The following is a 25,016-nucleotide window of genomic DNA, read 5'->3' on the forward strand; positions in this document are numbered from 1 at the left end:
CAAATAAACATGCCACCAAGAAAAGGACTTCAGTGGACAAGGATTTTTATAGTTGCAACTGAAATGAATAAAGTTTGAAACTTTTTTTTTACATGATTATGTAAACTCCCAACAAAGAGCTTAGTTTTCATATTTTCCATAACAAAACTTAATAGATAAACAATATGAAAAAAAAAATCTGCACCACAAAATAACAGCCAGGAGATGGCTTTCAAACTCGAGTGAAAATGTTTTAAATCAATTTCAGCACCCCCACCCCCTTGACCATTGGATATATGTACTAATGAAACCAGTTGTGTTCATGTGAGCAAGTCTTGCTGGAATAAAGTGTTCTTTCTGGTTTTTTTTTAATGTCAATATCATATTATTTTTCAGTAATACAGATAATGTTGAACTTGGGTTCTTTGATCTAGATGATTTTGCTGGTTCTTATCTAGAGGAAATTTTTGATGACCATTTTGATGAATACACTATACCTACTGATTGTGGTACTTCAGATGAGAAAAAGAAAGCTGCTGTTGTTGAAGTATATAAAAAGGATTTCTTAACAAATGGTGTGTTTTTTATTCCAACACTATATTAAAGTAAGGAAGATATTTTAAAGTAATTTGAGATTCTTAAGGATTCATGTAGTTTGAAAGATATTAAGCTAGGAAAATTCTGCCCCCTATGGTGGAGAGAAAAAAAATTAAAGTTAAAATTTAGATGTTGGATGGTTAAGTAGATAATTAGAAATTGATTTTTCAAACTTTAGGGTTATTCTTTCTTAATAAGAATTCATTGCTGTTAAATTAATGATTGACAGACAGACAGACAGCTAACTTGTAGATCGATAGATAGATAGATCCATAGATTGATAGATCGATAGATCAATAGATAACTTCTACATCTATTTAGAGTTGTCACTCAATTGGTGTTACTATTTATGTGCATTGATACCAGATTTTCCTTCACAGACTTTGAGAAGACAATAGAAGAACCACTTACAAATGTTTTCCTGTTACCACAAGGGGATAATTTACTTTCACTCCTTGTCTTGTCTCAAAGGCTTCACCAGACCCAAATAAAAGATCCATTTTCTGTAGAAGATTTACATAATTTTAAATCACAGTGTAGTTTGAAGTAAGATTTTTTATGTTTAAATGCTTTTAGAACAAAGCATAAACCAAGTGTGCTCTAACTTTAGATTTGTCATAAGATTTTGACATATTTTTTTAATATTACAAAGTCATTGCTAACTGTCAAAAAGTTGCTTTTAGCACATTTTTTACAAAACGTATTGATCACATTTAAAGGAACTGTTAGCAATTTTTCCTCTCTATTTTTGGGGTAATACTTGTAATTCAAAAATTAAACTGGAATAAAATTGTGTTTAAATTGCAAAGAAACATGCAGATGTGTTTACCTTTATGCATGCTCTGTAGTTTCTACAAATTTAGTGCTACAGATTTTAAATCTCACCATTGTACCCTAACGACATAGGCATACTGTATTTAGCACATATGTGCATCACCATTTAAACGATGTGTCACATGCATTTATGACCCAAATATGACCTTGATCGTTGACCTTAAGGTCAAAATTGTAGGCTTTTTAATTGGCATGGATTATTGCTTGGGACTGAACTTTTTTGTCTTTGATGTGGGCCTTTCATTTTTGATGTATGGGTAAATTACCAAAAGACTATGTGTTAGCTACATTTATGATCTCTGAATGACCTTGAACTTTGAACTGATGTGAAAACTTTTTTTTTATTATTACCTTTTATTCATACCATATATCACCAGGTTTTTACCTTTAATGTTTTCTTCACCATAACACCACAGTATTTCTAGTTCATTTAAATGAGAATTTATAATATTTTCTTTCAGGGAGGAAAAGCCTGCAGATAAGCCAAATAAAGTTTTTTTTAAAGAAGAATATTGTAGATTCATTGTACAAGAAGATGAGGTAGTGGTAATTTATTAAAAAATCTACATTGCGCTATTTAAGGTTCAACTTCAATTAGGAGTAAACCTTAGCTTTGTTTCAAATGAAATCAACTGAATGACATTGTTTACATATGTGTGTTTTTGTTATTCAAGAGTTGATTGATAAAAAAGAACATAAATATTGTTGTCATCATGATATATTTTTTTGCACCTTTTATGAACCTATAATAGTATAATACTAGCCATTTATCCATCTGTCTGTCTGTTTGTCTGAATGTATTTATACTCATCATATCATAACTGAATAGCTTTGGATGATTTTTTAAAAATACTTTTATTTTGTATAATGTTATCATTAAAGGAATCGCCTTCTTTTTTTTATTGTTTTCAAAATTTTGTGTTTTTAAGTTATTAAACTTAATTTCTAAAATGGGGATATGGCTGGTAATATTTATTTTGGCATGACTATTTTTCAGAAGCTTCTTGAGGAGACAATTTTGCCATTTGCATCTCATGCTTATAAACTAGACCAATCACCCTCAGTGGAGGTTGAATTAGATGTAAATCCAATTGAAATGAGTGGTAAGTTCATGTTACTATATTTTACAAATGTACAAATGCAACTTTGGATATGAATTCAGTTTGGGAATTTTATGTAATAATCAGTGATCCATATGTTTTAGGTTATTAACTTAAGTAAGATAAAGATATCAGTAATTATGTTAGTATGAGGCAATGCTTTTTTCTGTATTATGTCAAAAACAAATAAAGGTATCAGATAATTTGCTTTTAATGAATATAAAGTGAGCTTGGAAGGGTAACATCATGATTTTGCAGTACTTGTAAGTCATGTGACAAAATAGAAAACATGAGCAAGGAAGCAATGAAAATATTTATGCATATTAAAACTTAATTTTCAGATGAAGAAGAAATTACCTTACTACCTTATGGGCTTAATTTAAACATTGAAAGAGAAAGCTTAGAGAAAGATACAGTTGTAGCTAATAATGTAGAATTCTTTCTAAAAGTAAACAAAATAAGTAAGAGCTTATTGTAGTTTTGCTGAAGTTTTTTTTTTTTGTTGCTAATGTTCATGACTCTTGTAGATTCAGATGTGTAGATGTTTAACTTGAAATATGTCAAGAAGAAAAGTTATTTTTTGTTGACGCCATGGTTTAAGCACTTCACAAAGAGTCTTTCCAGATTTGTCCTATTTTAGTAAAAATATTTGGAATTCAGCTTCTTACTAACTGAATGACTAAATTTTGGATAAATAATATATTGATTATGAACCTAATATATGTATTAAAAGGACAAAAATCCATATTTAATTGTTGATCTTCAACCTCTAGTATTTAACTTTATGTATTATTGAAGTGGTTTATTTTTTCTATAAATTGAAGTGGTTTGACTTTTTTTACATATTGAAGTGATTATAATTTTTTCTTCTTCAGAATATGGCAACGAAATTGAGAAATCTTTGTTGGACAGTCCTCTTACCACAGACAGACTTAAACTGGAACCAGAGAGTTTAAATCTTTCTTTACTGACAATGCCATTACTTATGTTTGATTTAAGGCATAAGTTTACATGTAGGGAAAGGTATAGACACATCACTCAAATGTAAGACGTTTAAGCCACTAAAGGGTCTAGAGTTGTTTGCTTTGAGTTATTTTGGCCAAGTTGTTTTATCCCAGTAATAAATGCACATAAAAAAATTATATTTTTCATCAGAAATTCAAAACTTAAATTTTTATATGTAGAGCAAAGGGGTAGAATTCGAAAATTTGTGCAACTGGTCAAGCAGGCAAGGTTTGTCAAAACTAAACTGGCTTGGTGTGATGTTTACCTGCCCTAATGAATAATTCAACAGAAAAAAATCCTGAATTAGGTGGTCCAGCAGGCAAGCTCTGTTTGACTTTGGTCTTGCCCTTTATAAAATTTCTTGCATTGGGCAAATGGGAGAATGCTTCTTTTATCCTTGAGAACACTTTGTAATCATAAGTTTCATAAATATTTCTTAAATAAATATGGTGAAACAACCCATGGTCAGCTGAATTGGTGAAAATCAAACCCAGGTTGTGAACTAGATTCAGTATCAATCAACATAGATTTCTAATGCTTATTATTCTATGCCCCTTATTAGACATCTTTATCAATGTAACAAAAATACTAACAACTCTTATATGGTACACATATAGCAAATTTGTAATGACTAACTTTGAATCAGAGAACTTTCATGGCTTCATTTTTAAATTTATCTATAAATTGTCATAGATATGCATTGTTTGCAGCAAATAACCAAATGTTTTTTCTCAGGATTTTGACGATTAAAGAGAAGGAATCAATTGAAAAGGGGCTATGGCAGCAAGAGAAATACTTTGATGATATTTTGTGCATGAGAATTCCTGGTAAAGAGTATTTTTGAAAACTGACAATTTGATTCATCATAATGGATTGAGAAACCATGAGTTTAAATATAAAAAATTAACTATGGCAGGAATTATTTTGTAATGTTTAGGAGTAGCATTTTTTAAAGAAGTAGTAGATTTTAACCAAATCAGTGTTCAACATGACTAAACAGACTTTTATACTTCTGGTAATTCAATAATCACATACAAATTGATACTTACCTTTAGGTTATATCATTTTGGACCAGGTTAATTGTCAGACTTGTTCTAAACCAACTAGTGTATTTTTATGAAAATTCAAACAAAGAAAGTATATTGCAAGAAGATGTATATGCGTTAATTCAATTGTGTTCATCGAATTATGAGGAAATTATTTAGTTAATAAAAAAAGGATGATCGGTACTCATGTCTTGACAAGCATGGCATTTCCTAGACATCTTAATGGACTTAATCAAGACTTTACATAAAGGAAGTTCATTAAATGTAAAATGAACAGCAATGTAATAATGATTATTGTATACTGGTGTGTTAGCATTCTTTCACTAAACTTCTGTAAATTTTGACAGGTGATATAATAACTGCTCAAGCCTATTATATTTTGAATTTCAGAGCCAGATATCCAGAGCTCTTTGATGTCACATGGTACTCACCTTCAAACTATCCTAAACCAAAAGGAGATCAGAACTGATACCTCATTTGGGGAAGTGGAACTGGCATTGAATTGGGATCCTATAGGAAATAGTGGAAGCATGCAGAAAAGGAATGGATGTGTTGAGGAAATTAATTTTAATGCAAAACAATTGATATCATTTAGAAAGTTTGATATTAAAATAGAAAAGTATTCAGCTGAAATGTATGGTATGTTAAGTGTTGCTTCATTTCTGAAAATTAACTTGATTTTGGTGATCTGTGTGTTAGTTTACGGCATTGAAATATTCATCCATCTTCATCAGTCTATTGAATGCAGATTGGATGAAATTTCAAATTATAAAATTAAAAAGTATAATATATGAATACAACATTTCAGTGAGAGAAGACAAAAGAAGGTCAATTATATCTATACACATAGATATAATGTCATTTGTTACTTTAGACTTAAAAAGGTAGTTTGGCATAAAGAGTTGTACCTTTATCAATAAATACTAGAAATTCTTTCTAATGCTTATATTTTATGTGTTCATTATTTTGAAGAAATGAATGGAATGTACAAGACTAAAAGAAAATAACATTTACATTGCATTCCATTTAGAATGGCAAGACAAAACAATTGAAATAGATAATAAGAAGAGGAGTTTTTGTGAATTAGGTAGGTTAATGATGCTGATAATTGTTAATTTTGTATCTTTCATTTGAACACCTACCTCTTAATTTTTTTGCCGCTGTTCAAGTGTTTCATTAATTTGGATATGGTTTAATTTGAACACATTTTTTGCTGTTATAAAGTGTGTACATTTATGAATTAATATTGTTAAATTCGTTTATTTTTTTTAATTTTTTTTTTTTATGAAAGTCACAGATAAATAACAGCATAGTATCTCCAAGGGAGTTGCTTTTTGTAACGTTGTAATTTTGAAAAAAAATCTCATTTGTAAGTAATAGAATTTTTTTTTCAGAGGACAAAGATTTGGAATTAGATAATGATCAATGGGTAGTCACATCAATAACAAAGAGGACAAATAGTCTTGAAACAAGCTCTGGTAAATTTAACTACTTCTCTAAGAATCAGGCAAAATGTGTATAATGTGTCACACATGAAGGGAAAAATCACACAGATTTTGTTGCATTAACCAAGTATTTATACCTGATAACCTCCAGAAATAACCATCAGAGTGTTTGTAGATTTTTCTTTTTAAATTATTGATAGGTCAAATTTAGTTGAAATGCATGATGAAAAAATGGCAGGAAAATTTTCCTGCACTTCTGCCTTATATAAGCAGTAAAAAAATACCTACATCACAGATGCTTCAGGATAAATTTAAATAGCTTTTTTAGATGTTTTCTAGATGTATTGAATATATTTGAGGCAAAAAAAAACCAAATTGAGAAATATGATGTGCCACCCATTGCCTGATTCTTACACAGAATGATACTTAAATATTAAGAGATAGTTTAACTATACTCGACGTCACATACAGCACATTTTCGAATTGAAGCTCTACTTTTTAAACTGTCGGGACTTACCGCTAGAGTTGTCTCTCTTTTATTTATTCTGAAGATAGTTCGTATATATGCATGACGTGTTAGTACCAAAGAGTCGCTTATTGGCTTAAATCGTGCGTTATAAATCCTTACGGGAAAATGCCATACTAATATCCGCCATATTGGTTTCTAAGGGACGATTTGTTAACAAACAAAGTTCGTAAGTTCCGTCAAACTCCAGTGAAATTCGTCTGCTTGATAAACTTCTCGGTATTGTACTTTGTTTGCATAGAATAAATCTGAAATATCCGAACTAACGCCGAAATGCATTCTGGGTTCTTCAGATTTTGGAGAAACCATTTAATGTAAACAACATCTCATAGCAACCCGATCACTGTAAACATGGCCAATTTTTGACAATGTAAATATTGGGACCAAGAATTAAAATCTCACCGGAATTTAACGATTCAATGTTAAGGGAGAAGCGGTTTGGCTAAGTGAATGAGCAAGTCATTTAAGATGATATAATCGACGGTTAGTGTCAATAAAGTCTTAGAAAATATTTTTATTCAAATTTTAACAGTATCTTATTTATTTGACGCTGAGTATACATGTATATATTCTAGTAGAAAAAATATTGCACTGAATTTTAATTTTTATTTTTTATACAAAAATTCGTAAAATGTTTAAAACCAAATGGAAAAAGTGTTTAAATTAAGCTTTATGTTATCAGTTATAACACTTTAGGGTATTGTTTCAAATATTAGTTTTAGTTATATTGTTTTCATATATATATCTGCAGTAGGTAAAGTGCATGTCACCATGGTAGAAATTTAATCCAAGAAAATTCTTTCAGTGTTTGTTTATGAAATATTAGAAATGAAGTGTCATGGCTGAAATACAATATTTAAAGAACTCTTGTTTCAGGAACAAATGAACCTGTCCTGGAAGAAGATAATTTTGGATTCAACCAAATTGATGATTTCTTCTCATTGAGAACTGGTTTACAACCTCCTAAGACAATCAAATCAGTAGGTCCTGACATTCAGGAAAGCAGTAAGCTGATATGGTAGAAAAATTAGTATATGTGGGCAAGTGGGTGCATCTATGTACTGCATGTTTCTATTTGGTGTTTTTAAGGGGTAATACTATACTTTATAGGTTACAAAGGCTTGAATTGTTAAAAATGCCATGTAAAACAGTTTTAGAAGCTGAATTGTACTCTATTATGATAAGTTGCCAAATGAATATACTCTGCCTGTCTTGAAAGCATGGTCAAGTCAGTGTTCAGGACACAGCTTTCTGTCTAGCCATCTTCTTTTTGTTCATCCAATATTTGGTTTCCACCACATTATTTGGTTTGCTGTCAGTTTTAATGAAACTTGCACATATTAAAAGCCTTAGTGACAAGGCAGACGTGTAGATTTTGAGGTCAGTAGATTTAAGGCCATTTGTAAAGAAAAAATTGATTTTTATATGAAAAACTATGGTTTCTATGGCATAATTTTAGTTTGCCTTGATGGATTAAAATGAACTTAAATAGATGAAAGCTTGTGTACTTGTTAGAGTCAGAATTGTAAAAAAAATTATGAAAATAATACAATTTTGATTTGGGGCCTTGAGCATTGTTGCTGTGCAGTAGCTGAGTTTCTGACCTTTGAAAACTCTTAACCTATTATATAGAACATTACCCATGTCTTATTTGTATATAATTGTATATTAATTGTTTTTGCAGGTGAAATTAATAATGAAAATAGCAAGAATTATATCGAACATGATGATACTTCTTCAATGGTTTCAAGTGAGATAATAGCTGTTTCTTTGGGAGGTACTTTTCAACTGGTTTTGTTCTTATTATGGTTCGTATTTGTTGTTTAAGCTTTTTTCATGATGCATGCATTATTTTATTCTGCAAACGTGAAGTTTTTGCTTTAGTTTGATATTGATTTTTTTCAAGGAGTTTTGTTGATTTAAAAAAAAATTAAGATGCTGGTTAAATCACCTTATACAGGGCTTTGTAAAGCTCTAAAACTTATTAAAGCTCCACATCAATAAGTTTACATGATGGTATGATATCAAATGTAATGTACATATAATTGGCTGAAAACTATATATTTATCCCAGTGTTTTTTTTGTTTTTTTTTTCAATAAGATTATATTTATTATATAGGATTACTGCATATTTAGTTTTTAGCTGTTGAAAATGCTACATAATGTTTACAATTACCTTAAAAATGACATTGTCTCTCAAATGATGTCTATTTATACTACCAAGTTTCTGCCCAATCCTTGATAAAAAATACTAATGATTTAACAATTAAATGCAAAAGTATGTAAAACATTGTAAACTGAGTAGAATTATTTGGAGAAGATAATCAAAAACACATCACTGGCATTTTGTAAAGTCATTATTTAAAAAAGATATATTGTATGACCTTGGCCTTCCATCATTCCATCCGTCCTTTAATTATTCTGTCCAAATTTTGTTGCAATTATCTTGGGTCCCAATGGAGGGATTGATTTCAAATTTGGTATTTGGCTTGACATAGATTGAATACATGTTGTTAGTTATTTTGAAAGCTGTATTATATCAACAGTCTGTATGAATGGGGATATGCCTAGCAAGATGTTTCATTACTTTTATCCGAATTGAACAAAAAGAATTGTCAAAAGTAAACCACACATAAAACAACATTCTTTTTTATCCTATTAAGCAGATGAAAAATATTATTTCAGACAAACATCAAGAAATTCTAAACATCGTCCAGGAGAAACTCAGTAGTTTTATCTCTGTTTTGTTGATTAATGGTGTAGATGTAGTGAATCAAGATCTGACCACAGATTACACCAGATTCTTACTTAAACAAACAGAAAAACAGATGAATGATACCCCTAGTGATGGTAAATTTTCAATTTAAATTTTATTTATTTGGGTAATACTGTAATATTTTAGACTTTTTTTTATCGCTGTTTTGATTATTGGAAATAATTGATAAAATATAAAATGCAACCAATGACTGAGCCAGTAATTAAGTAACACTGTTTGGTCTATTAAATGCTTTTAAATTTTGAGAAAGTACTTCAATTCACCAGTTTTCATGATTTTTGAAAAGATCATTATTTCTTTTGGTTTGGAATTAATGAGGTTTTGTAAGGTTGTCTTGGTTGTCTTTTTGTTGGGATTTGCTCACAGTCAGAATAATGTGTCAGGGTTTAGTGGACTATTCCGATTATAGTAATTTTCAAATCCTGGCTATTGTAACCATCATTTCTGTTTTGTATATTTGTAGGAAATGTTTATGAAAGCTACAAAGCTGCTGTCTGTCTACATGCCTTAACAGGTGCCAAAGATATTTTGAAACATTGCTGTTTAGAATCTGCCATTGCACATTTACAAGCAATAGAGGACAAATATAAGGCTACTTTCACTGGTTTGTTGTTTTTTTTTTTTTTAACTTTTTTAACTTTTTTAATTTGTTTGACGATAGGTCATTTTTATGTCTTTCTTTTGAAGGACATGCTATGGTATATTGTTGTCCATCTACCTTTCTATTTGTTCATCAGTTTCACCATCCATATTTTTTTAATGCATAGAAGGTTTTTAACTTTTAATTGATTTTTTTTTGCTGTTTGTTTTCAGAAAAGGAAACAATGCCTTTTTTTAATTTAAGTGTTAGTACATGTAAGAATCAGGCAGTGGGTGATACATGGTATGAAAAAACCCACCATTTTGATAGTTTAATTTGACTATTTTCACCATAAGAATCAAGGAAAACAGACAAGATTTTCCATATCATGCTGGCCCATTGAGTTATGCACTGAAAATGAACATTTCAAGGGCAGATAACTAACAACAACCTCATTTTTCTAACATTCTATTGAAAAATTTCTGAGCAAAGCCAGTGATGCAGATGTTAAATAAGGGTCTTTTCAAGTAGAGAAGGTATCCTATAGTGGTATAACATTGTCAGATGGGTGGGTTTTTGACATGCATGTTTCTGATTTTTCCCAATTTTTCTGATTCTTGCAAACACTTACACTTAATATGGGACTTTTAATACGAAAAAGAGGAACAAGTATGTCATTGGGCTGTTTAGCTTTAATGGTGTAGACTGCTATGAAATATTCATATTGTTATCTCTTTTACATATACGCTATACCTATTCTCATTGTATTTAAATTTTTTCAATGAAATTTTTATATATATGAAATGTTTTCTATTTTATATTTTGAATTCTGAATAAATAAGGTATTGATTATGTGCATTTGTCTCACTAATGTTCTCTTTTCTCTATGTATATAATAGGGGGTCTAGAAGAGATTCGACAAAGACTTTTTAAATGGAGTTGTGACTTTAATCAGAGAAACATATATCATCCAAAGCTTATGGCCTTGTGCAAGGAAGTTGAAAAGTGGTTACAGCCTCCAGATAATAATAAGAAAGTATGTTAATTGTTCGTTAAAAGAATTATTGGTCAATGCCACATTTCAAGATCGTTCATATCTGGAATTTTTATTGTCTTCTATCAAGTTAATAATAATGAAGAGACAAGAACCAGGTTGAAGTCCCCCATTTTTATCAGAACAAATTAAATGAAAGTAAAAATGTACTGTCAGAATGGTTATTTCCTAAAAATGCTTGGTCCACTGTCTGATTCTTACAGCAACAACTTTATACTCAGCTGCAAAAAAAAACTATGGTTATAGTATGGTATCATTTTGTCGTCATTCCTTCTGGGCTTAATCTTGAGATTGAGTGTATAGATCTTTATGCAATTGTATCACAAGATGCTTTACCAAAAAAAGGAAGGCAAATATTTATTTTGTGGGTTGTGATAAGCACCATGTAGGAATTAGGGGCCAAAAAGAGAGCAAGAAACAAGCAATTCCTTGATGGCATGATTAAAAGTTGAGTTAATTTAAAGTATAGCCACAAGATGTTATACTATAAAATGGAGGCTTGGATTGGATTGATTTTTAGGGTCGTGATTTGAACTGTTCAAGATTTAGGGAAAAAAAGGGGTTTGCTAATAATTTCTTTATAAGCAAATGAATCCCTTGGATATTGTACCATTAAATGCCATACCTTAAAAGGAAGGCTGATATTGATTTTTGGGGTTTTGACTTGAACCATTTAGGAATGTTTTATTTTATTTGCCACAGTTTGAAATTTGATATTTTTGTCATTCTTGTCTCTTTTAAAATTCTTCCACCATGTTCCTGTATTTTGATAACTTTCAGTTCCCATTTCTTTCTTTAAAAGGGAAAATAACTTTGAAAATTGTTGAAAGCTATTTGCTGATCTTGTCCTTTTACTTTTCCTTCTTCAGTGAAAGTGAAAGTGTTAGTGAGGCTTGTTAAGCTCACAAAAATGGGTTTTGTTCTTTATTTCAAAATAGCAAATTTTTTACCACATAACAGCCATTTCATTGTTTAGACTGATAAAATATCCTATTTCTGACATTTTAAAAAAATATACCTGCTGCAGGCATTGTTTTGTAGGAAAAAATTCTCATTAAAGTATACAGCTTTCTTTTAAAGTAAACTACTCTGCAACAGTTATATTTGAATAATACTTTTAGGTACTGGTAATTCTGAAAAGACAATATCCAAGTCTTGTTAAAACTGTGATGGCGACTATCAGTCATTGTCCTGGGGTTAAATTGAAGACAGGAGATTCCAAACAGATTGAAAAGATGAAATCAAGGTATGTGAAGAAATTGGAAATAAATAAAACATAATTATGCATGCAGGTTGGTAGCTGTCTGAGCTATCTAGCTCTTTAGTGTATAATAATTCAGTTCTGAATAATGAAGGAATTTGTTTTCGTTATTGAATTCAAAGGTAAGTATAATATGATATTAAGTATCATTCATTTACACATAAAGGCGAACCTTTTCAGCTACTATTGATGGAAAAAGGTGAGTTGCCTACATTGTAGGCAAGTAACTTGAGAACCTGTCATTACCAGTGGTATTAAGCAATCTTAGATGTCCGGGCTTTACTGTAAATTACAAGTAATTACATGTATCAGCTTACTGTTTAAAAATCAAAATAGCATATCATGTATGAATATGATGAACACAAAATATTGTCACTTTGGAGAATAATTTACTTATCTTTTTACAGCATAGAAGATTTCAACTGTATGATCATAATAAAGGATCTAATTGGAAAGGAATTTCCATGGACAAAGTTTTCACTTGTTTTAGAATATGAATATGAAATTCAGTACAGCTGTAGGAAAGTCACCAACAGTCATAACATGAAGTATATTGGATTTACAGTGAAGGTGAAAGAACCCCATTGTTATTCTCAAGAGGGTATTTAATTTAAATTTCTTTATTGCTTGTGAGTCTGCTTCATTCCCTTTATGGACAGAAACATTCTTTTTTTTCTACTTCCTGATTTATTTTATATTGCAAAAGACTTTTATAAACTATTTTTCAAAAGTGTTCATATAGTTTTTGGGAAGAAAATGAGATAATTCAGAAAAAAAAAATAACCTGGTATAAGGTTTAATTTTTTTTTTAATTTAGCTTTATTTTAAATAGTTGTGCAGGGGAACAACCTGTATTTGTCTGTAACATCTGGGTAACAGAAACACTGATTGCAAATAAGTATATATTTTTAAATGTTTGTTTTTATCAGATATGTCTGCCCCTGAAATTAGACCACTGATTACTGAATTAGAACAGGGAACTATAATAGGTTCTTCTAGAATATTGTCATGTGGTGATATGTTACAGTTATTGGAGACAAGGTTAGTTATACTTACAAATGAAATTGTATGGTCAGGCATATTAAATATTCAATGCACCCTTGCATGCTAACTGGGCAAGTTGTTTGTACATGACATTTGGTAATATCATTTAATAAAATCAAACAGAAATTTGTCAATGAATTTTGTTTATTGATATTTTTGGTTTAGAGAAAACAAGCATATGTAACAGAGTGCTTTTATAGAACAGTATTGCATACAGTTTTGTGGACTGTAGATATGAAGTTCATTGTTGTTTAAAACTAAGTTAATTTAAAGTGGTAGAATTTTGATTTACTTGATTGAAGTATATAAACACCTAATTGTTGTTGAATTATCATGTTTTTTTATTGTTAACTGCTTCTCTGCATTTTTTGTTGAGTTTCCAACACTACACACATTGGAATTTATTTGTAAATTTTTATAGATACAACCTCATAGTTATAGAAAGAGACTACTGTGTGGTTGAGAAGACTGTGTACTTCTCAGATATTGATGTGGATGAGAAGTCCTGTATTATCCTTCATATGATGAGTGATTTATCAGATGAAAGTCAACTTGAACCATTTCTGAAGAAAGTTGTCTCACTTAGTTTGAAATATACAAAATGTTGGATTTTGCTTTGCACTTTTTCAAAATCCAAGAACAAGTAAGCAATTATAATGGTTAAAAAACAAGTAAATTGTATTTAATAGAATCATATATCTTTAAACTGCCATTTTGAAACACTCTGAAGTATGTGTTTTTCAGATTTTTCAGGTATAACTTATACATTTGGTGTCGAAAAGCTGAAGGGAAAGTATCTATAAAACCTCAGTAAAAGTAAAAGTTCTGATTATAATGATTTTTTTAATGTCTATGAAAATATCACTACTCTTTGCACATAACTGTTTTTAGCCTAAAATGAAGAATGTTGGCCACATTCAGTATCCAAAGCGAAATATGTTAGGGTGAGGGATGTTGCTATAAACAACAGGAAGGAAAAAATGTCATAAAGTTAAAATTGTTATCTTTAAGAATGACAGTTTAGTGCTGTATCATTTTGATTGATATAAATTTATTCCATATCTGATTCCCTAGATTTATTTATAGACAAATAGTTAATTGGTTGAATTATCAAATGACTTGAAATAATCTAGATTGTTAGGTTTAAAAAAAAAATAGAAATTTCCATAGCCTGTTAAAGGGATCTTTGCTCAAGTCCTTGTTAAAACTTCCAAATTTTATGCCACACCACACAAAGTAGAGAGGAATGATATCGCACCCTCCAGAAAATTGTGTGTCCCTATGTCTGTCTGTCAATTTCCGAATGGTTTCAAGATAACTAGAGAACTTAATGAATTGTTTTGAAAGTTTGCACAATTGTTTAGTACCATTAAGTACAGGTTAAGTTCCAAATCCAAAATGTACTTTTTAAGTAAGCCCATTTTCAGCATTTTGCCTTCCCCCTTTTTTCACCATTGCATGGCAGAGCATCACAAAATGTTCCTATTTTTTCTCATTTCATTGGTTATTAATTTAACACCTTTTGTCTGAAAAGTTAAAATTGGCAATCTGAAGTTTTTAAAAATTAATTTCCCGTATGTAAGTATAATTTTACTGTTATGATTCTTTTTTTTTACTGTTTATTTACTTCCAATTTTACCAATTTCCGCTTTGTTTGACAACCTCGTATAATGATCCCTGATATTAACCATATGCCATATTTTCAGTTACCCTTATGCTGGAAAGTATGTAAGCAATTTATTCAAACTTCAAGCAAGCCTTGGAACTTTCATAAGCAGACAAAGTTCTTTCGACACAAAGGTAGGTTTAATTTTTATGTTTATGTTTTATGGAATTTATAGTTCTATATGTCATCTTTAGATGAATGTATTACCATATAATATACTCCTTTCTATGTGTCTGCTTATACATCCACACCCCAAACAATAACCCAGAAAAGCTTAAGATTTTTTAATGGTAGTTTAATGTCTTAAATATCTTCTGACATAGAAGGAAGTTCCCTTTCATTTTTTGTTTTCCAATCTTTCTTTTTATTCATTGAACTTTGAACACCAAAAAATATGGACAAGTGTATCATGTGCTGTAGCACAACTGTTTTAATGGTTGGTTGTGATGAATGGATGTTTGTTTTGTTAGTTTGCATATATTTTTTTTTCCATTTCAATGAACCTCTTAAACACCAGTATTGGAGATTGGTTATCATGTACTTTAACTATCCCAGGTGAAGGTCATTTTCTTTATAATATACTGTTTCGTTTTGCTCTCTATAGATAATTGCCTGCAGAAGTGTGGAGGAGACATGTTCTGAAATTAGAAAGATTTGTGATATAGAAAGAGCAACATCTTCTGTGTGGGATAAAGATGATTGGTCTAATGATTGTACATGGATTCAGGAGAAAGCTTCAAAGGTATATACATTTGTAGGAAGGAGGAAATCCATAGGTGTATTTTTCACACTTGTATTACTGTGAAAGAACTATTGTTTATGGGTTACCAATTTTTTGTGGTTTTCATGGGTAGACCAAAACAAGAAAGTTGGATCCCAATAAAATGGAGAATTCCATTGATGTGTAAACTGGAAACCTCAAAGCCATGAATTCAAGAATCCATGAACTTGTGTTTCTTCCCTAAACAACGAAAATTTGTATTTACAAAAAAGTACTTTCACAGTATTTATCAGGCCAAATGTAGAAAACAAATACAAGTTTCACAGATTAAAGGTTGCAATAAGAACATGTCAATTTTTGTTATGTTTTGTTATTTTGAAGACAATTTTATATGCTACTTGAATAAAGGATTATACAATATATTACAATATTAGACAGGATCTACCTTGAATGCTCTTGAAACACAGGATATTATGGGAGTTAGGTTTTTTTGTTGTGTTTTTTTCTGTTGGAGTTTGATACCTACAGATTCTTAATCTTCATTTTACCATTTTGTTAAATTTATTATTTATAAACAAATAAGTATATTGTTACTCCATATATGTGATGGTTGAATGTCTATGTATTTTATTTTTTAGGAGGAAACTTTCTTGTTACCAATACCATGTCTGAGTTCATTGAAGTGAGTGGCTAGAACAGAATCTTTTGCAACATATAATTTTTTTTTTACAGTTTCCTATTATAAAGAACATAGCTAAAAGATCAAAATTCAGATAACACTACTGATTACATTTAAAAAAATGTGATAGAAATGAACTGTTATTTATGTATGAAAAAGGGCATCTTATGGGACATTAAATGATACCCTGCAACATTGCAAAACATTTTTGGGGTAAAAACAACTTAAAATGGCCATAACTTTTGTGTGAATAATTCAATCAAATTGAAATTCTAACTTTTACTGTATTTTTTGATACTTTATAAATACACAGTTTGAAAATGATCCTTCAATATCTTCTAGAGTTATCACCTGGAAACCATCAGGGGGCAAACAAATGAACTGATAAGACATGCAACTTTTTTAGGGTACTAAATAATACTTTCTGTGGCGGTGTCTTCTAGCTATTCCAACATTTTAAAAATACATATTCTGGATATTCCTACATGCAGAGAACAATGGATGTTGTTTTAGTAGGTTTTGTTGTTTTAGTAATTATTGCCTAATTAATTTTAGAGGTAAATTTGGGATTCAGCATTGGATTTAAACATTTTATTAGCAAAATTATAATGTGTTATAGAGAAATGTGGGGCTATTTTTGCCAAATTTATAACTTTTTTCATGGTAATAAACATATAAAATATAGACTTAAAATGTTGAAATATTGGAAAGAAGATAGAGACTGAAAATTAAATTCAGTTAATTAATAAACAAACGAAGAAGCCGTCCATGCCTGCTTATATCAGAATGAACCTCTGTGGCAAGGTATAAAAACAGAGCATGAAAAGTAAAGTTTTTTTTTTATTTTGGTACCTTCTTCCACTTATATCTTACAAAAGTAACATATTTCTTTGAGAGAAAATATACTAATTTTTGTATTAAGCTAATTGGTTATTCTTCATGTTTTTTATGTGTACTGATAATTGTTGTTATTTTAGTAATGTTATGCGTTTTAAAATTTTAGCTGCCAAATAATTTTAAAGAAAATGACACTAAAAGAATTGTTAAGCAGCTCTGAGGAGAAATTAAGAACAACACTATCTGTAATTCCAGAAAAGGTAGTAAAGGTATGATTCATGTAGTGTTACTTTTTTGTAACAGTACCATAGATTTTGAATAAAAGGGGCAATGGAAACTGTATAACTGTTAACTAAACTTTATAAACCAAAATTATAAATTTAAGTTTGTATCCTATTTCTTACCTTTTTCAATTAAGGTCACCCATTATATGGTCACATTTCATAAAAACATACCAGTAGTGGACATTTCTTAATTGAACTTTCAAACCAAAACTCAGTTTAAGTAATGCATGTGAACATTGGAAAATGCTTATATGCAGACATTACATTTTCTTAAGTAGGACAAAAATTTTTTAAAAAAGACAGAAAAATGGTGTATACTTAAAACAGATAATAAACATGAATTTATATGGTTCCTTACTATTTTAAATATCGGTGGTACCTACAAGTTCTATTTTGGTTTTCCCTCCTACACAAAATACCAATTCTATCAAAAAGTTTCATTTTTTTTTGTTCTTTGTTCATTTTAGATGCTGTATACTGTAATACAAAGTAATCAAGGGTTTTTTTCTAAACTTACATCAGCAAAGAGGCAAAGTATCTCAGATTATTTAGAGCCACAAATTGTTGAAAAATCAGCTAACATTAGCCAGGGAAATACTACTGAAGATATGTTAGGATTTGACACAAAAACTACAGAATCAAGAAGTAAATACTTCAGCAAAGGAGAGACAGTTGTTCATCAGCCAAAGTTAAATAGGAAATTTAAACAGTATACAGATAAATTAGATAACAATGATATGCAAAAACAAGTGAGATTAGAAGAAATAGAATCAAACAATAATGTATTCAATAGTTTGAAAAACACTCATTATGAAATGAACAAAAATATATCAAATGAAAAGTCATTAGGACAGATTGATATTGATTCTAAAGATGATGAGAGTGTTCTTCAGTATGCATATGAACTGACTGATGATAGAAATATTGGAACTCAGGATACTAATGATGTCTGGTCTCTAAATGGGTCACAACCGTCAGTTATTGTAAATGAGTATGAAAGGGCAGAAATGGAAGGGAATGTCAATAGGAAACATAGAGTTGAGATGGAAACTTTTGAAAGGTTCGATGAGGAAAGAATGCTGAAGTATGGATGCAATTTTAGTCCTTCTGATATACAAAGTGGTGATTGGAGCAGAGATGTTAAATATGCAAGAGTCACACCAACCTCACATAGCATAAATAGAAAAACCTTTGAAAAAAGTGATGCGCAACTAGATAAAAAAAAACTTAAAAGGAATACCGTTCCCAAAGAAACTGTGTATGGTCACAATTGCTATATGCCGCATGGAAGAGAGCGTTTAGCTGGACCAAGAAGTATTGTAAAGGAAATACAGTTTAACAGTGTTCAAAAACAAAGTGTGAGACCTTATTTAAACAGTAACCATTGTGTTGTTCAAACCAAACATAAGGAAAAATATTCTGTTGGAGAAAATACTAAAAATGGATTCCAACAACATGGTGGTATGGAAAATCAGTTAACTTACCAGGAACCAGAGATTAATGGAGTTCAATCCAGCCATTCAGACAGCAGAAGCTTTTCACGAAATCTCTCTGAAACTACTAAAAATATATTACAACAAGCATATAAATCACCAAGATTTGGTGTAAAACCATTTAGGCCATTTTCACAAAGAATAAGTGTTGGTTTGGCACAACCTTTGCCAAGACAGTCATCCAGTGAGTTAGGATAGTAATGCATTGTTTCTAAATTTGCAGACTTAAATTGAATTATAATTTCTTAATTACAATTTCGTAATTTTTGATATTTTTTTAAAAATAATTTTAAAAGTATGGAAATCATTTTTAAAAAGAAGTTTTGGTTAAAAAACAACACAAAGCACAACTATTCTAAATGGTTTTTATGAACTCTTTTATACAATATTTGAGTGTATTTTTTTTTTTTTTTTTTTTTTGTGTGTGTGGTAAAAAAGGGAAAAGCAAGCTAATTAATGCATAAAATAATTTTTGAATTATGCACACAAGTATTCAAAATTTTCTTTAGTGTTGAACAGAAGAAGGGAAGAGGGAGTCAATACCCAGTCTTGTGGCAGAAGTGATGAAATAGAAATTAGTTCTGAAAGACTTCGGCCAGTTGATGACAGTTGTATGAATAGAACTAGAAGAAATCATGATGGTCTGCCTAGAGATGAAGGGGGAAGAGATTACCATAGAGAAAGGGAAATTGGAAGTGCTTTTGACAGTGTAAATTCTCCTATTTTAAAGAAAAATAATAGTAATTTTGGAAAAGGCACTAATAAACAGGAAGATTTTGAAAGGGGCCATCAATCAACTTTTTCAAAGGTCAGAAAAGGTTTAAATCAGTCTTTGAAAATGGAGAATACTTGTTTGGCAAACAGGCATATTGAAAATGAGATGAATGGTTTGGTACAGCAGGCTGTTACACCAACACATGATCTATCATATAGTTTTTCTGGTGAGTGCAGAGAAATTCCAGGATACATGGATGCAAGAAATTGCTTAATGGAAGGTGGTAACTACTCCATTTCTCTTGAAAAAGATGATTGTTATGAACTCTTAAACAGGAAGATATCAGTGAACAGACAAATATCAGCCATAGCAAACAAAAAACAAAACTTCAATAGACAGTGGAATGAATATGACTCTCCCCCTATGGACTTAGACTATTTACAGTCACCTCAGGTAAACTTACTAAAAGCACCTCCGACAAAGAGTCAATAAGAGGGTCAAAATCATCCAAAATATCAGAAATACTTTATTAAAAAATGTACATGTTAGAGGGCAAATTGAATCCAGTAGGATCCAGAATCATCCTAGGGCAAATTGGAATTCTAATTTCTCCAGGGACAAATTGGAATTCTAATTTGCCCTGGCTTTTAATCAGTGTAAATTGGAACTCTAATTCGTCCTAGGACAAATTGGGTTATCTCGATTTGCCGTAAGAGGATTCTGGATCCTACTAAATTTTAGCAGGATCTGGAATCACACTAGCTTTAATGGTCAGGCGGATTCCAGATATTTCTGAATATTTGAAAGTAAAATATGCTAAATATTGAATATTGTTGGACACATTATATTCAGTAAACTACATTTTGAACATATTTTATTCAATAACTATAATTTATTATATCAAACTACAAAATGTTATTATGAAAAAATAAAACAATAAAATATCAGAACATTGGCATCTCATTTATTACAACATTTTTTTATGTTTTATTTTTAAAATTTTGTGGAACGTGTTTTTGGGCCTTTAGCATGAGCATTTTAAGGTTAGGCATTTTCTGTTACTTCTGTAAACATATATATAGGCTGCCAGTCTTGGTTTATGAACCGTACAAATTACTGTGTTCATCTTTATCAAGTTTAATTTTAGTTATGATTTAAGGTAAATATGTGAGCAAAACTTTCGAACTATGTTCAAAGGATTAAGCCCAAAGATTAATCCAATTACACCTGTCAGATAACTTACCATAAGAGATAATTGGTTCAAAACCATTAAATACATGTAATGAAATACACAAAAAAATCTTTAATTTGACTGTCTAACATATAAAATCATGAAAAAGGAAATAAAATGGTAATAAACATATTTTGATTTACCATGAAATTGTCATAAGCGCATGAAGTACTTTTTATCTTTTTCTTTGATATATTCAAACTTTAAGCCAGTAGGATTCAGAATCCCCCTAGTGCAAATTGGGATACTAATTTGTCCTAGGAGAAATTAGAATTCCAATTTGCCTTAGGAGGATTCCAGATACTACTGGATTCCAATATGTCCTGTAACATATAGGTACAAAACAATAGTATTTTTGATATCCTGAACATTTTTACTTGCTTCACCAGTGGTGATAGCATATATAGTAGCTGTCATCATGCTAAGGGGTACCTACTTGGTGTAATCTGTAACTTAAAAAGTATTACAGTATAGAATTACTGTGAAAGTATTATTGGTAGTGGGGTACCAATTTTAGTGATTTTGGTGGGTTTGGCAAACCACAAAGATTGGTTCCCAATGAAAAGGAATTTTCCATTCATTTGAATGATGGAGTTGATAAATCCATGAATTCAAGAATCTAAACTGACATTTTTTCCTTACACCATGAAAATTAGTATTCGTGAATAAAAGTACTTTCATGGTATTGAAGATGTGCACCTCCTATTTTGGAATTGTTTGATTAATTTTATCTTACAATTTTAGAATGCTTAACCATATATATGCATAATATGCCATCATCAGGTCATTAGATATGGAAATATATAATCCACAGTGTAGGTTTTTGACCAACTTCAGTGTTTATATACATTGTAAACACTTGTGACACTAAGTCTTATGTGCTGATGAATATGACAGTGATACAGGTCCAGATATGTATTTGTCTTGTTGCAAATGGTGCTTGAAAATGGCTACTTTATGTGAAAATAACTGAAAATACCTTAAATTCATTCTTTTATAACCACAGAATATATGAAATAACAACATTTTTTGTTTTGTTTGGTTTTTTTTTTTTGGGTGAGTATTGAATTCAGGCTTTATGTATACTGTATGCATACTATTTACATAATTAGCAGGATGTTTATATGTATTTATGAGTAAATAGATAATAACAATTGACCAACCCACTAAAATGAATACCCGTGAATTGTAAATAAATGAATCTAAATTTTGTTTCATGAATGTTCCAAGTACTAGAAGATTTTTTAAACCGGAATCACTGAAAATGACAGTCAATATTTCTTTTTTAGATAGTAACAGAAGATTATGAGGATTGTCAAACAGGTTTGTATTAACATGGTTGTCCTATTGATAAATCATAAAAAATATGTTAAAAAATTGAAGCAATATGATCTGGTTAAGTATTCTATTATTATTATTAATTGTCTTAAAAATAATATGGTGGTCATCCCTTATTGCCAATTCTCAGTTTGCCAAAATCCCGAATTGCCAACTAATGAAAGAAAATGTATTGGTAAATTATATGATAATACCAGAACATATTTTATAAGCAATTTTGACAGGTGCTTCTAGAAAATCAGAGGATGCTTATCCTACTGGTGCACCTGGTCCATGCTCCCAGTATTAAGTGAGGGTCCAGGTTGCTTATTTAGTTTTGTTTCTCTATACATATTATTTTGGTTATTTTCTTGTTCTTTGTTGTGTCTTTTTTTTTCCATGTTTAGTTATTATCCTTGGATTATCAATTAAATCCTGGTTCCCTTGATTTCTCTTACTTTTTGTTTTCTTCCTAAAGCTCAGCATGCCAAGATCAGTTTTGCCTGTGAAAGACAAATATATGAACACAAAAAGTTGACAGAACAACCATATCCTTAAAACATTTCAAAAAGTGGTATTAACATTATAAAATACACTGTATTTTACAAGAATGTTTGGTTCTTTAGTACATCAAGTTTGCAGTTTATATCCATTGTTCTTTAATTAAAGTATCAAGTAATGAATGTTGGCATCACATTTGTTCTTTAGTCAGTATGCAGATGATTGCAATTGCTGATTTGGAAATGGGTTGAAAGTCTTGTTTTCTGTTAAAAAAATGAACATCATTGTAGATGTTTTCCAATTCACCGAACTGATATTGTATGAGAGATTCATTAATGTAACATTTAGTGTAAAAATTTATTCAAATCCATTGGGAAAAGTAGGTGTGAGAGCCCTTACAAAACATACTTTAAAAAACTTCAAATTTCCAAGGGAGATAACTCCTGTAATATGAGCAGGGTAATGTTCATTTTGGAACTTATCTAAAAGATTCATAGTAGTAACTTTTTGGAATAACTTTTTTAATATCTGTTGAGAAGTGTACTGGATAGGTGTTAGAGTGCCAATAACAGAATCTGACTGATTGATGCAAACAAACCGAGCATTTCCAAGTCCTTGCATTGGTTTGTGGCAATGGACAAAAAGATGCATATTGAATATTATTTCTTTTAACAAAAGCACATAGGTTTCCTCCCTCTATCAAATATGCAGTGAGTATATACTAGTTAAGCAGCATAATTGATGGTAGAAGTTCGCCCCTGTGATAAAATTTGGCAATATGTGTGGGATTCAGCATAATGGACTTCACTGTACAGGAATTGGTCTGGTACTAATAATACATAGTATAGCTACCTCAGTGGTTTTGTGATAGCCAACATTTACATGGAAGATTACAAGTTGATTTGATCTTTGATTTAGTTATTCAATTTACTTTAAAATATAAATTCTTCCGTCTGCAAGTTTTTTGTCAAATTATAGATTTCTAGTATTGTGCTGATACTTAGTGACTTTAGGTTTCCTAAGCTAGCATTTATTTACAATGGCTAGTAAAATGCACTCGACTTGATCAAATGTTTTTGTTTTGAAATCCATAAATATCAGTAAATGGATGTAAAACTTTTTTCAAGCAAAAGATCAGACCTAGTTCAAATTCATAAAAAAAAAAAATCTTCTATATTCTCACAAAGATTTCCAAGTAATTATACCCCACAAGATGAAGTTGCGGAGGGTGTAATATTTTTTACCCTCCATCAGTCCGTCAGTTTTCCGCACTGCAGATATTGACATGATTTTTGGTATACAAGTTCATCATGATAAGTTACAGGTAAAGTTTAACTTTTGTTCCGCTCAGATGATTTTTACTGCAATTACGGGCCTTGAACTTAGGAGAATTCACAGAAAGAACAGTTTTCCAGACTTTTTTTTACACTTGCAGATTATGACATGATTTTTGGTATATAAGTTCACCATGATGAGTTACAGGTCAAGTGTATGTTTTGTTCCACTGCAATATTTACTTTGGATTAATTAGAACTCAAAGAAATCAGTCTGGAGTTTGAAACTACAATTCTGAGTAATAGAATTTAGTTAGAAGATAACGAAAAAAATCATTTCAAAAATCTTTTTAAAAAAATTCTTTTCTAATGCCTGAAAAAAAAAACACTAATTCCTTTTTTTACATGTATTTGTCCTACATGTATTTCTCTTACAAATTTACTTGAATATCCAACATAGGGATGCGTGGGGTATGTGAGCACGCTCACTCAAGTTCTTTAATTAAAAAAATATAATGACTTCATTCAAGATATTAAATGTTTTATTTCAGATACCACAAACAGATTACTTTTAACAAGTGACCAATGCATTCCTACAAAGAAAAGACGATTAGGTTTTGTCAAACATCCAGGAAGCAAGGGTGGACAGACAAAACTTGTTTTCAAATAATGGTTTTTAAATAGATGATGTGTTAATGTAATTTCTTATCCAGTTAAAAAAAAAGACTTTTTTGAAGTTATAACAATGTTCATTCATTAAATTAGTTGTACATTTTAAGTATTTTAATAGATACTGATGATAAACTTTTACTTCTGTAAGTAAAGTCTTTGTTACTTGAAAGGCTGAGACTTGCTTGTTTTAGAAAAAATCTGGTGTCCAGATTTTGTAAATAGTTCTTAATTTTTTTTTTGTCTTTTATGCTGACAAATGATAACTTGCATACAAAACATATTTGTTAAAATGCCACTCTCTCACAGTATAGTGTTTAACAATGGGAGTTATATCCACATTTATCTTTTATGGAAAGAATAAAAATTGTATAACACACAA

At 30.3% G+C, this 25,016-nt stretch overlaps 1 protein-coding gene across 7 annotated transcripts in view; it reads left to right on the forward strand.

Moving 5' to 3' along the window:
- LOC148629407 (uncharacterized) overlaps positions 1 to 25,016 on the forward strand; it is a 29,620-nt gene extending 4,604 nt beyond the window's left edge. For 4 of the 7 annotated variants that reach the window (XM_088550376.1, XM_088550385.1, XM_088550395.1 and 1 more), the window contains exons 5-31: positions 376 to 554; positions 957 to 1,122; positions 1,872 to 1,953; positions 2,408 to 2,513; positions 2,852 to 2,971; positions 3,386 to 3,533; positions 4,251 to 4,342; positions 4,952 to 5,200; positions 5,592 to 5,648; positions 5,956 to 6,039; positions 7,409 to 7,537; positions 8,217 to 8,309; positions 9,218 to 9,382; positions 9,772 to 9,912; positions 10,788 to 10,924; positions 12,064 to 12,188; positions 12,611 to 12,804; positions 13,133 to 13,244; positions 13,669 to 13,890; positions 14,954 to 15,047; positions 15,518 to 15,655; positions 16,273 to 16,316; positions 17,317 to 17,419; positions 17,902 to 19,111; positions 19,437 to 20,095; positions 22,163 to 22,196; positions 24,517 to 25,016. In XM_088550376.1, the coding sequence (XP_088406502.1) occupies positions 376 to 554; positions 957 to 1,122; positions 1,872 to 1,953; positions 2,408 to 2,513; positions 2,852 to 2,971; positions 3,386 to 3,533; positions 4,251 to 4,342; positions 4,952 to 5,200; positions 5,592 to 5,648; positions 5,956 to 6,039; positions 7,409 to 7,537; positions 8,217 to 8,309; positions 9,218 to 9,382; positions 9,772 to 9,912; positions 10,788 to 10,924; positions 12,064 to 12,188; positions 12,611 to 12,804; positions 13,133 to 13,244; positions 13,669 to 13,890; positions 14,954 to 15,047; positions 15,518 to 15,655; positions 16,273 to 16,316; positions 17,317 to 17,419; positions 17,902 to 19,111; positions 19,437 to 20,095; positions 22,163 to 22,196; positions 24,517 to 24,635 (5,002 nt within the window). In that variant the 3' untranslated portion in view covers positions 24,636 to 25,016. The remainder of the gene's footprint in view (positions 1 to 375; positions 555 to 956; positions 1,123 to 1,871; positions 1,954 to 2,407; positions 2,514 to 2,851; positions 2,972 to 3,385; positions 3,534 to 4,250; positions 4,343 to 4,951; positions 5,201 to 5,591; positions 5,649 to 5,955; positions 6,040 to 7,408; positions 7,538 to 8,216; positions 8,310 to 9,217; positions 9,383 to 9,771; positions 9,913 to 10,787; positions 10,925 to 12,063; positions 12,189 to 12,610; positions 12,805 to 13,132; positions 13,245 to 13,668; positions 13,891 to 14,953; positions 15,048 to 15,517; positions 15,656 to 16,272; positions 16,317 to 17,316; positions 17,420 to 17,901; positions 19,112 to 19,436; positions 20,096 to 22,162; positions 22,197 to 24,516) is intronic. The other 3 variants (XM_088550402.1, XM_088550410.1, XM_088550367.1) reach the window with 1 other exon arrangement.

Source organism: Perna viridis, chromosome 1 (genome assembly GCF_037379345.1).
Source record: "Perna viridis isolate PV_CMFRI_1.1 ecotype Kerala chromosome 1, ASM3737934v1, whole genome shotgun sequence".
In the NCBI taxonomy this organism is placed as follows: domain Eukaryota; kingdom Metazoa; phylum Mollusca; class Bivalvia; order Mytilida; family Mytilidae; genus Perna; species Perna viridis.